This window comes from Coregonus lavaretus (assembly GCF_964263955.1).
Source record: "Coregonus lavaretus genome assembly, chromosome: 15".
NCBI lineage: Eukaryota > Metazoa > Chordata > Actinopteri > Salmoniformes > Salmonidae > Coregonus > Coregonus lavaretus.
In genome coordinates, this window is record NC_140002.1 from 14,014,085 (window position 1) to 14,027,519 (window position 13,435).

The 13,435-nt window shown below is 43.2% G+C and overlaps 1 protein-coding gene across 2 annotated transcripts; it reads left to right on the top strand.

Annotated features, from left to right (window-relative positions):
• Positions 1-902: 902 nt before the first annotated feature.
• On the top strand, positions 903-10,680 carry kptn (kaptin (actin binding protein)). Of its 2 annotated transcripts, none has more exons than XM_084178849.1 (12): positions 903-1,246; positions 1,404-1,486; positions 1,948-2,032; positions 2,261-2,315; positions 2,902-2,980; positions 3,064-3,137; positions 3,212-3,318; positions 3,540-3,659; positions 6,139-6,202; positions 6,516-6,651; positions 8,305-8,478; positions 10,373-10,680. In XM_084178849.1, the coding sequence occupies exons 1-12, from the start codon at positions 1,036-1,038 to the stop codon at positions 10,499-10,501; spliced, it is 1,317 nt and encodes a 438-aa protein (XP_084034975.1). In that variant the 5' UTR covers positions 903-1,035; the 3' UTR covers positions 10,502-10,680. The 2 variants fall into 2 exon arrangements, with proteins under 2 accessions (XP_084034975.1, XP_084034976.1); XM_084178850.1 differs by having other exon boundaries at positions 10,378-10,490.
• Positions 10,681-13,435: the final 2,755 nt, after the last annotated feature.

Genomic DNA, 13,435 nt, shown 5'->3' on the forward strand with positions numbered 1-13,435 from the left:
GGCACTGCATCGCAGTGCTAGCTGTGCCACTAGAGATCCTGGTTTGAATCCAGTCTCTGTCGTAGCTGGCCGAGACCGGGAGACCCATGGGGCGGCGCACAATTGGCCCATGGTAGGGGAGGGAATGGCCAGCAGGGATGTAGCTCAGTTGATAGAGCATGGCGTTTGCAACGCCAGGGTTGTGGGTTTGATTCCCATGGGGGGCCAGTATGAAAAAAATAATAATGTATGCATGTAAGTTGCTCTGGATAAGAGTGTCTGCTAAATGACTAAAATGTAAATGTGTTCCCTGCTCTCTCTAACCATGTTTTATATTGAGGCAGCCTACTGTCTGTTGTGCAGTCCTCAAAAAAACAAAACTCTTCATTCATCTCTCCTCCACAATATTACACAAATAAGTAATTAGAGAGGCTTGATTCACAGAGATATGTGTCAGGGACTGGCAACTGTTATACTGAATTGTGAGGTGTGCTCTGTGTAAGAAAGCCAGTGAGATAAAAAATAAATAAATAAAAATAACGCCTGCTTAGAAGAGGACCCGCAGCCGCTCAGAAGTAATATACATTATACTGTTCACAAGTGAAAAGTATTTGAGGACACTAAGTCCAATAAGTTAATATATAAACTGAACACTCAAACAGATTACTTTTATTTATATTCCAAGCCAAGAGACTAGAATGCATGCCGTTGTTTTGCTTACGCATGATCCTATCTATAGGAACATCCATAGACAGGATCATGGATTTTATTATATAGTTTTTTGTGACACCTAGTGGTTGACGTTTGCGTATTGCACTGCAGCGACTGAACTACGAAGTTAAGTGATTGGTTGAAGACCTCCACACTGATTTGCTAGAAATCATTAAATGTTTTCCAATTGGACAATTTTACTCGTAGTTCCTCCCACATCCGGATGTTGTGTTTTTGGACTGCGTGTAGGGTGATGGAGGATTTGGGATTATTGGAATAGGCTGGTGTTTTGCACTAGTTTTGGCAAATTCTGATTAGATCAATTTTATTTACTACGTCACGAGGATGCTACGCGAGGGGAAAGAAGCGTGTCCATTCGTGGAGGACAGTTTCAGCCGCTTTCTGTCCCAGAGTAACATGTACGGACTCTGTCAGGCTGGAGAGCAACAGCTACTCGCCGCTACTCTGAAAGGCAAAGTGGTCTGTTTCAGGTACCAAGACCTCCAACAGAAAATCAGACCTGTGGCTAAAGAGGTACAGTTCACTTACATACCAGGTGAGGATAAGATAGCTAGCTACAGAATGTATCCTGCTACTGTTGCATTATTGCTATTGTTGCATGCATTGCATCGATTCATGTGTTGTGTATGTGTATACAAAATGTGTAGATAGTAAACTTGCTAATGTGTGTCTGTCGTTCTCTGTCTCTTCAGTTGATGCAGAGATTGTATCAATTGACGCTTTCAACAAATCCTCACCGAACAGGGGCCTGGTCGTGGGAATAACGTTCATTAAGGTATATTTATATCACCTACCCTTCTCCTAGTGAACACATCTGTACACATATCCTACCCAAACATGAGTCGTGTTCATTAGGCCACACTGTAGCAAAACAGAAAACGAGCATTTCTCATGGGCAAGTTCAGATAGTACCTCTCTGTTTTGGGACGTTTTCTTACGTTTCGTGTCTACAGAATGATACGACCATGATCACTTCTCTCTCTTTCTCTTTGGTAGATGAAAGTGTGTTCACACATCACTGTATCCCAGGGTTCTTCAATTCCGGTCCTGGAGGGCCGAAACACTTCTGTTTTTTATTTCTACCTGGTAGTTAATTGCACTCACCTGGTGTCCCAGGTCTGAATTAGCCCCTGATTAGAAGGAGAGGATGAAAAACAGAAGTGTTTCGGCCCTCCAGGACCGGAATTGAAGAACCCTGCTGTATCCATAACACTTGTCTTCACTCGTTCCCCCCAGGACTCTGGTGACAAAGCCACTCCGTTCCTCAACATCTACTGTGACTACGAGCCAGGGTCAGAATTCAACCTGGAGTCCATTGCACGTGAGTCATCGCATCACCTGCTGCAGCAGAGTCACATAGAACACACATTCCCTTCTGGTATTCACATGGTTTTGCAGGGTTGTTTTCATTAGGAACACATTGTACGATTGAAAACAAAAGAGTTCAGATAATACCTCCCAATTTCACCCTGTTATGAACCGGTTTCTTCTGTTTCGTGCCTAGTGAACATGACCCTGATTATAGCTTGTTTCTTTGTCCTCTTTTTAGAGAGCTGTCTGAACCTGGAGCTGCAGTTCACCCCCTTCCAGCTTTACCACACAGAGTAAGTACTGTACACAGTAGAGTGGGCCCCAATCTAACTTGCCTAAACAACTTTAGACATAGTTCATACTTCTTTGACTCCTTTCAAGGCCTACCACACATTTTAGGTGCACAATGCACTTTCAAGTTTAAAGTTTTAATGTCGCGTGCACAGTAGTACAGTGAAATGCCTTTCTTGCAAGTTCTAAACCCAACAGTGCAGTAATCAATGTAGTACTAAAAATAACATAAAGTAGAAATAAGAATACTGAAATAAGAAGAACATGAGCAGTAAGTAAGCTATATACAGGGTCAGTTCCAATACTATACAATGTGCAGGGAGACTGGAGTGATAGAGGTAGACATGTATAGGAGTAAGGTGACTTGGCATCAGGATATATGATAAACAGACTAGCAGCAGCGTATATGTTGACTGTTGATGTGAGTGTGTGTGTAGAGTCAGTATAAATGTGTGTGCATGAATGACCCAATGTATGAGTCTAGATTATATTATTGAATGTATAAAAAAAGCCTGGCATGACGATAGGGTTTTATCACTTCCTTACATTGTTAATGACATGACTAACAACAGTATATCACTGTTCCAGAGTGCAGTGCGAAGATGGATGCAGTGAGACAGTGTTTCTGCTCAGTGGTCATGACCAGAGGATTCATCTTTACAAGGAGGTAAGCCTATGTACCTGTGTATGTGCAGTGAGATTTGTAATGTTTGGTGTGGGAGACTAGTTAACATCTCTTCTCTGCAATAGAACGCCTCCCTTCACCAATTTGAAGAGCAGCCAGTCGAGAGACTCTTCCCTGAGCTACAAGAGCTGCCCAGCAAGTTAGTTTGTGTAACCTCTGTCTGCTGTTCTCTCCCAGTTGTGTGTGTGTAATCACTGTTCCCTCTCTTTGCAGTGTGTTGTGGCTTGATGTGCTGAGTATCCCCAGCGGTCATCGTCTCTCGGCCTTTGGCTGTCAGAATGGCTGCGTGGGGCTGGCTCTGGTGGACCAAACTGGACCTAGTGAGGACTGCCTATACACAACACATACACTAACTCACTATAGGATTGTGTCCCAAATGGCACTCAATTCCCTATTTAGTGCACTACTTTCGACCAGGGCCCGTAGGGCTTTGGTTAAATGTAGTGCGCTATATAGGGAATAGGGTGCCATTTTGGACACAACCTATGATTTGCGGATGTACTTTCCTTTCTGTGTTTTCACATGCGTCCGCGCGGATTAGAGATTGTGCAGAGTTGGCGGGTGCAGCAGGACAGTCCCATCTCCACCGTGCTGCTCTTCCCTCTGCATTCCCGAGCGGAGTCGGCGGACCCCGAAAGGGCAGGAGAGGAGGGAGGGGACGGTATGTATGAGCAGCAACGATATGATCTCTGGATATTGTTGTGCCCAACTGGCACTACATTCCCTATGTAGAGTTCTACGTTTTACCAGTGCCTATAGGGCTTTTGTCAGAAGTAGTGCACTATATAGGGAATAGGGTGCCATTTGCGACATAACCTATGATTTGCGGATGTACTTTCCTTCCAAAACTCTGGACGTGTTTGAGGGAATCATTCTGCTCAGTTGCTGATCACCGACTGACTGAGCAGACTGACTGATCTACATAATAATAACAAGTCGTTCTTTTGGATGCAATGAGATTTGTAGATCCATGTTTATGCACAGTCACACACAAAATGATTAGATAGGAGAAGAGAGCATTTGGTCAGAACCTCTCCCTAGCCTACCAGTGGGCTAGGTGGAGCTATAGATGTATTGCAAATTCTATGCAGATGTTGCACCGTCCTACAGTTACCCTACACATAACAACAAATCCATTCAGATTATAGCCTAAATAGCAGCCTACCTGTTGGCTTTTGGTCATTGTAGCCTTTCTTTCTCATTTAACTTTTCATTCTGTAATTTTAATTCCATCTTCCATTGATTAGATATCCCCTAACTTGCTTGCCACACAAGCAGAGCAGCAATGCAATTGTCTTTCTCTCTACGCGTCAAGCGCAAGGATCAGAGCGCATGCCTTTTTTCCAAATCATCAATATAGAGTCACATCATGCAGCCCTTACAGTACCAGTCAAAAGTTTGGACACACCTACTCATTCAAAATATATTTTACATTTGAGATTCTTCAAATAGCCACCCTTTGCCTTGATGACAGCTTTGCACACTTGGCATTCTCTCAACCAGCTTTATCTGGAATGCTTTTCCAACAGTCTTGAAAGAGTTGCCACATATGCTGAGCACTTGTTGGCTGCTTTTCCTTCACTCTGCCGTCCGACTCATCCCAAACCATCTCAATTGGGTTGAGGTCGGGGGATTGTGGAGGCCAGATCATCTGATGCAGCACTCCATCACTCTCCTTCTTGGTAAAATAGTCCTGACACAGCCTGGAGGTGTGTTGGGTCATTATCCTGTTGAAAAACGAATGATAGTCCAAACCAGATGGGATGGCGTATCGCTGCAGAATGCTGTGGTAGCCATGCTGGTTAAGTGTGCCTTGAATTCTAAATAAATCACAGACAGTGTCACCAGCAAAGCACCCCCACACCATAACACCTCCACCATGCTTTACGGTGGGAACTACACATGCGGAGATCATCCGTTCACCCACACCGCGTCTCACAAAGACATGGCGGTTGGAACCAAAAATCTCCAATTTGGACTCCAGACTAAAGGACAAATTTCCACCGGTCTAAGGTCCATTGCTCGTGTTTCTTGGCCCAAGCAGGCCTCTTCTTCTTATTGGTGTCCTTTTAGTAGTCGGTGCTTTGCAGCAATTTGACCATGAAGGCCTGATTTACACAGTCCCCTCTGAACAGTTGATGTTGAGATGTGTCGATGACTTGAACTCTGAAGCATTTATTTGGGCTGCAATTTCTGAGGCTGGTAACTCTAATTAACTTATCTGTAGCAGAGGTAACTCTGGGTCTTCCATTCCTGTGGCGGTCCTCATGAGAGCCAGTTTAATCATAGCGCTTGATGGTTTTTGCGACTGCACTTGAAGAAACTTTCAAAGTTCATGAAATGTTCCAGATTGACTGACCTTAAAGTAATGATGGGACTGTCGTTTCTCTTTGATTATTTGAGCTGTTCTTGCCATTATATGGACTTGGTCTTTTACCAAATAGGGCTATCTTCTGTATACCCCCCCCTACCATGTCACACCACAACTGATTGGCTCAAATGCATTAAGAAGGAAAGAAATTCCACAAATTAACTTTTAAGAAAGCACACCTGTTAATTGAAATGCATTCCAGGTGACTACCTCATGAAGGTGGTTGAGAGAATGCCAAGAGTGTGCAAAGCTGTCCATCAAGGCAAAGGGTGGCTATTTGAAGAATCTCAAATATAAAAAATATTTTGATTTGTTTAACACTTTTTTGGTTACTACATGATTCCATATGTGCTATTTCATAGTTTTGATGTCTTCACTATTATTCTACAATGTAAAAAATAGTTTAAAAAATAAAGAAAAACCCTTGAATGAGTACGTGTGTCCAAACTTTTGACTGGTAGTGTATGTTTTGATTTCTAAAACATTCCCAGGTTTATAGGCCTATCACAAGTAAATAAATAATGGATTTTATTGTGATGGTGTAGGCTATATTAAATAGATTTATTCAACTTTTTTAAATGTAGCTGTTCCAAAGGCATGCTTCAGCAGCTTGTATGCGTGGAAGCCTGGAGATTGTAAACATATTTATGTTAATTAACGGTAAATTACTGTGAGACCGGCTCCATTTGCAATACAATTACCGCTTGACAACATTTCATGACCGCCACAGCCATAAAAAACAAAATGTTTGTCTCCACACTTTTCTCAGACATTGAGGTCGTTGGTTACAACCTCCTGGTGACCAGCAGTATAGAGATGGCTGTCGTGTACAGGTCAGTATCACAGGCCTATTAGAGACTAAGAATACATTAATAAAGAATGCAAACCATTTGCGAGAGGTGCTTACTAATGGAACATTACCTCAGAAATGTAATTAAAGTCGCACACCCATATCTTATTGCAGTGGTAGCCAGTCATTTGTTGAATAAAGCTTTTTCATACTCTGTGGTGGTCGGTAAGGATATTCTATTTTGTCCTGGTGAGTGTTTTGTGTTCCCTGGGTGGTCCGTGCGCTTTCTAGTCTACGGTCACTGTGTGGTCAGTTAGGTTTCTATGGTCAGAATGGTCAGGACATTGTGCTCTCAGGGATGTCCAGGGGTACGGTGTGAGTCGCCCTGCATGCCTCTCGGAGAGTGACCAGTGTGACGCAGTGCTCTGTGCGCTGGTCACAGACCTGGACTTTGATGGACAGAAGGAGCTGTTACTGGGAACCTATGGACAGGTGAGTTTGTGGGGCTTCTCATAAGGGGCAGAAGGGCTATGAGCAAAAAAAAAAGACTTCATTTAAACTAATGAAATACTGTGCATTTGGAAAGTATTCAAACCCCTTCCCTTTTTCCACATTTTGTTACGTCACAGCCTTATTCTAAAATTGACTAAATGTTTTCCTCATCAACCTACACACAATACCCCATAATGACTAAGTGAAAACAGGTTTGTAAAAATGTTAGCACATGTATTAAAAATAAAAATAGAAATACCTTATTTACATAATTATTCAGACCCTTTGCTATGAGACTCAAAATTTAGCTCAGGTGCATTCTGTTACCATTGATCATCCATGAGAGGTTTCTACAACTTGATTGGACATGATTTGGAAAGGCACAATCCTGTCTATATAAGGTCCCACAGTTGACAGTGCATGTCAGAGCAAAAACCAAGGCATGAGGTCGAAGAAATTGTCCGTAGAGCCCGGAGACAGGATTTTGTCAAAGCACAGATCTGGGGAATGGTACCAAAACTTTTCTGCAGCATTGAAGGTCCCCAAGAACACAGCCTCAATCATTCTTAAATGGAAGAAGTTTGGAACCACCAAGACTCTTCCTAGAGCTGGCTGCCCAGCCAAACTGCGCAATCGGGGGAGAAGGGCCTTGGTCAGGGAGGTGACCAAGAACCCAATGGTCACTCTGACAGAGTTCCTCTGGGGAGATGGGAGAACCTTCCAGAAGCCCAACCATCTCTGCAGCACTCCACCAATCAGGCCTTTATGGTAGAGTGGCCAGACGGAAGCCACTCATCAGTAAAAGGCACATGATGACACCCACTTGGAGTTTGCCAAAACGCACCTAACGGACTCTCAGACCATGAGAAACAAGATTCTCTGGTCTGATTAAACCAAGATTGAACTCTTTGGCCGGAGGAAACCTGGCACCATCCCTACGGTGAAGCATGGTGCTGTGGGGATGTTTTTCAGCGGCAGGGACTGGGAGACTAGTCAGGATCAAGGGAAAGATGAACGGAGCAAAGTACAGAGAGATCCTTGATGAAAACCTGCTCCAGAGTGCTCAGGACCTCAGACTGGGGCGAAGATTCACCTTCCAACAGGACAACGACCCTAAGCACACAGCCAAGACAACGCAGGAGTGGCTTCGGTCTCTGAACGCTCCCCATCCAACCTGACAGAGCTTGCGAGGATCTGCTGAGAAGAATGGGAGAAACTCTCCAAATACAGGTGTGCCAAGCTTATAGCGTCATACCCAAGAAGACCCGAGGCTGTAATATCTGCCAAAAGTGCTTCAACAAAGTACTGAGGAAAGGGTCTGAATACTTATGTAAATGTGATATTTCCAGTTTTTTTTTTTTTTTTTAAACAATGTATCAATTTTAGAATAAGGCTGTAACGTAACAAAATGTGGAAAAAGTCAAGGGGTCTGAATACTTTCCGAATGCACTGTACATACCCCTTGATGAGATTAGTACAACAGTCTAACCTTATCATAAACGAATGACGTTTTACTCCATTTGTCAATTATTTTTTTTGCTCCACTCTTGGATGGTAGTCACATCTTTCAGAGTGTGGCTTTAAAACTTCTCATCCAAATCATGATTAACTGATGTGCTGAGGGTCTCATATGCCTCTGCTCCTATGCTTCAGGAGCTGCTTTGCTACAAGTTCCAGCAACCAATGAGAGGGACAGAGGAACAGTTCCAACTGCTGTGGAGGCGGAGCTTCAAGAGCCCCTTGCTGTCCATAATTTACTTGGACTTGACTGGAGATGGGCTGAGAGAGCTGGCGATTCTAACACTCAAGGGGCTGCACATACTACAGGTACATTATCATAGAGGGCCATAGCACAGAGTGTAGGCCCTATAATACATTTTACGTTTACATTTTTAGTTATTTTTCCAGCTATCTTAAGATAGCTAGGCATTTTACAACAGCATATGCAAATGTTATTACAGAAATATATGTACTGTATCCAGTGGCGATTTAAGCATGTAAATCTTGGTGGGGCAATTTTTGTTGATGCATGCCAGCAAAGCCACAACACAACACTAAACAATACATTAATTTCACTATAACGGTGACAAACGGTGCCCACAAACTGTTAGGGCCTACATAAAGCTGTCCTAACAGCAGAGTCCCAACAGCAGTCCCAACACCTTACCACTGCTACACCTTGTTATCAGCGGAGCCTTGTTTGACAGCGAAAAAGTTCATTCAGCCTCATTTACTGCCTTTTTAAAAAACATAGCTGATATGGATGACTTGCTTAAACAAATGTGGTTTCTACTGACAATTGAGAATCTATGGCACAAGGGGATGAAGAGCGGATAAGAGGCAATCCGTAATTTCGATTAAGACGTTAATGAGCGATCTAGGACGGACGTAGTCAATATAACTATTTGTTCAGCACTTTTGAAATGTACAGCGACAGAATTCAGAACAAGGGCCGTTCTTACAGTATTCTCCCTGTACACCAAATCAGAACCGTAGGATAAATAAAGGGGGCATATAAGCAGACAATGAAAGCTCTTACAATATTTGATTATTACATTTCTCTAAAACAGGCTATAGGCTACATGTGCACCACCAAGTCAGAACAGTAGGCTAAATTATGAGGGGGAAATTGACCATATTATTAGGGTGAGGCACCGACTTGCAATTCCAAGTTGGATGACCGTTCAAAATGTATTTTCCCAGTCGGAGCTCGTTTTTTTCTGAGTTCCCAGTTGTCTTGAACTCACTGAAGTCTGAGATCTCCCAGTTTGGAGTTTCCAGTTGTTTTGAGCGCGGCAGAAGTCATGCTGGATTGAAAGCATGGCCAATGTTGAATGTTTATCCTTTTAAGATTGGAAAAAAGACCCTTAAACCCAGACTTGGACCACACACCCACTTCATGGAATATCAGGCTAGTTATTGCTTTGCAATGCTTGCAGTTAGCCACATATTCCTTCCAAACCACTCATTGTTGAATTTGTGATTTCCAACTTGTTGTGTAATGTTTATGGCTGATGAGCACCAATACGTTTTATCTATAATTTCTCTTCATTATTTATCTTCATATGACAAGGATTGAAAAGGATTTGCCAGTAGATTGTCGACTTGATTCATGATGATGACTGCTAGCTTGCTAGCTAAGATTTTGAAAGTATGATGTTGACATGATCAGTCCAATCAAAGCTACTGTTGATATAACATGATTTGACGTCATTTTATCTGTGGCCAATGACCTTGAGCCTTCTTGGATGGGCACTTCTAATGTAACTATGGCAGCACCCAAGGGGCTTGAATTTTCGAGCTTTACCCGTAGATTTTGCGTGATGTAGTGTCCCCATGAGTGACAGAACACTGAGCCAATCACGGGGCAACTAGAGAACATTACCAACCGCTACACTCCATATTTTCTGCTGGCTGCCCCACCACCACAGAAAGCACTGAGCAATGCTGAAACACCTGCATTTTGGAGCTGCCTTACTCAGGAAAGCTAAAAAGAGACCAAGTTTGTATGCAGATTTTTTACATTGTTTGCAAACTGATATGTGACACGTATTAATGCCAAAGTATCATACAAAACAGGCAAAAAATTATAAACAGGTGGGGTTCTGCCCCACCTGCCCTGATTGACGTGTTGCCACTGACTGTATCATCTCTTTCTCTCTACCACTCTCTTTCTCTTCTTTCCATTCCTCCATATGTTCCCCTCTCGTCCTCTCTCTAGCACAGTCTGACCAGCACTGCTGACTTGGTCCTTCAGCGACTGGCGGACAGGTTGTCAAAGCTGACCACTGGCTCGGAAGTTCAGCCAATCCCAGAACGGGAAACTGAAGAGGGACGCTGTGACCAATGAGGAGCGGAGTGCCCGATCAAACTGAGAACCACCTGTTTTTTTGTTACCTGTGCCAATAATTACAGTTTTACCATGAAGCATCTACACTTTTTAAAAAATGGTATTTGATCATGATGTTGTATGTTGCCTAACATGTAATATTGTCCATATACAGTATGTACACAATAAATGGTTAACCAAATAAGTTGTTTGCATTATTGTCAAGATGCTTTTTCAAAATTGTATTTAGGTCTCTGTAATTATGACAGGACTAAAAAGAGCTAAAACAACAAGTTCACTGGCAAGGTCTCATTTTGTTCATGAAGTAAGTATTTAGTAATTTTATGGTGTCATACAGCACATTGAAGCAGTGCTTTGAAAGGCTGGTCATGGCTCACATCAACAGCATTATCCCAGAAACCGTAGACCAACGCCAATTTGCATACCGCCCCAACAGATCCACAGATGATGCAATCTCTATTGCACTCCACACTGCCCTTTCCCACCTGGACAAGAGGAACACCTACGTAAGAATGCTATTCATTGACTACAGCTCAGCATTCAACACCATAGTGCCCTCTAAGCTCATCACCAAGCTAAGGATCCTGGGACTAAACACCTCCCTCTGCAACTGGATCCTGGACTTCCTGACGGGCCGCCCCCAGGTGGTAAGGGTAGGTAACAACACATCTGCCACACTGATCCTCAACACGGGGGCCCCTCAGGGGTGCGTGCTCAGTCCCCTCCTGTACTCTCTGTTCACCCATGACTGCATGGCCAGGCACGACTCCAACACCATCATTAAGTTTGCCGACGACACAACAGTGGTAGGCCTGATCACCGACAACGATGAGACAGCCTATAGGGAGGAGGTCAGAGACCTGGCCATGTGGTGCCAGGACAACAACCTCTCCCTCAACGTGACCAAGACAAAGGAGATGATTGTGGACTACAGGAAAAAAAAAGAGGACTGAGCACGCCCCCATTCTCATCGACGGGGCTGTAGTGGAACAGGTTGAGAGCTTCAAGTTCCTTGGTGTCCACATCACCAACGAACTATCATGGTCCAAACATACCAAGACAGTCGTGAAGAGGGCACGACAAAGCCTATTCCCCCTCAGGAGACTGAAAAGATTTGGCATGGGTCCTCAGATCCTCAAAAAATTCTACAGCTGCACCATCGAGAGCATCCTGACTGGTTGCATCACCGCCTGGTATGGCAACTGCTTGGCCTCTGACCGCAAGGCACTACAGAGGGTAGTGCGTACGGCCCAGTACATCACTGGGGCCAAGCTTCCTGCCATCCAGGACCTCTATACCAGGCGGTGTCAGAGGAAGGCCCTCAAAATTGTCAAAGACTCCAACCACCCTAGTCATAGACTGTTCTCTCTGCTACCGCACGGCAAGCGGTACCGGAGTGCCAAGTCTAGGTCCAAAAGACTTCTCAACAGCTTCTACCCCCAAGCCATAAGACTCCTGAACAGCTAATCATGGCTACCTGGACAATTTGCACTGCCCCCCCCACCCCATCCTTTTTACGCTGCTGCTACTCTGTTAATTATTTATGCATAGTCACTTTAACTCTACCCACATGTACATATTACCTCAACTACCTCAACTAGCCGGTGCCCCCGCACATTGACTCTGCAACGGTACCCCCATGTATATATAGCCTCCCTTTATTTTACTTCTGCTCTTTTTTTTCTCAACACTTTTTTTGTTGTTGTTTTATTTTTACTTTTTTTGTTAAAAATAAATGCACTGTTGGTTAAGGGCTGTAAGTAAGCATTTCACTGTAATGTCTGCACCTGTTGTATTCGGCGCATGTGACCAATAACATTTGATTTGATTTGATAATGTTAATGCCCAGGCCTAGAATTTCATGCACCCACCTGGAATGGGTCAACATAAAAAGTGGTGATGTAATATCACTATTAGTCCTAAAATAATTAAATCCTGTATTGACTTATATCTAGTTACATTATTTCATAGCTCACTGCAAGTTCACACCTGTCATTTTGGTATATGAAAGTTGGTGTAAGAAAGTATGAAGACAGTAACTTTAAAGTGGTTTGGACCATTTCTGGGGTGAACACAAGTGTACCTCCATTTTACTTTATTTGTACATCTTTTATTCACCTGCACCTTACTAGCTGCACGGATGAAGTTCACCACCCTGGGTAAGTCTATTTTGTTGGTAAAAGTGTATTTGCTCCAATCCGGTTAGAATGTAGTCAAACATGTTCCATGTGAACTTTATTCGTGTTTCAGGTCGAAATTCACTTTATTCATCTTATGCGCGAGTTGGTTAGCAGAAGGATCACACTATCAGGTAGCCTAATTCAGAAGTAGCTTTAGGGCCTATTTACATGTGGATCGCATTTTTTTTTTACTTAATCAATTAAAAGCAGTATCATTTGGCTGATATTTGCATTTTGTTTGAATGTGCAAATTTTGCAAGCTACTTTACATTTTGGACCAGAAAGGCCAAAGGAGTAAAAAAGTGGATTCTGATCCACGTGACTTAAGCTTGTGCTCTTCTGACAGGCTTTCGGCCGAAGAAGATGCCCTGGTCAGCGGCAGTGTGGTCTACTTCAGAGCTTTGAAATAATATTTCCCTCTTGTACTTCAAAGACAATAACAACAGCTACACTTGTACTGCAGCCGAACTGCCGTGGACTTACTGTACATGTTTATCCCAGAAGATGGCGTGAAGATGACATGTATATATATATTTTCCCGGGCAATTCTTCGCAAATCTTTAAAATGTTTACCTTTTTGATAGGCTAGTTCATCAGTCTCTACTGAGTTACGGTATTATTTTAAGGCACCTTGATGGACTATTGCGTATGAATCACGGGCAAGAGGACACCACTACTGAACACAAAGCTAATGAAGTGACAGGCTAATGAATGCATTTCCCTCAATGGATTTTTATATTTAGCTTTCTGTGAC

Excerpts from the sequence above, each read along its gene's own strand:
- kptn (XM_084178849.1), top strand. The coding sequence starts at position 1,036 with ATGCTACGCGAGGGGAAAGAAGCGTGTCCATTCGTGGAGGACAGTTTC. Across the intron at positions 1,247-1,403 it reads ACAGTTCACTTACATACCAG|TTGATGCAGAGATTGTATCA; the intron begins GTGAGGATAAGA and ends CTGTCTCTTCAG. Across the intron at positions 3,660-6,138 it reads AGGAGAGGAGGGAGGGGACG|ACATTGAGGTCGTTGGTTAC; the intron begins GTATGTATGAGC and ends CACTTTTCTCAG.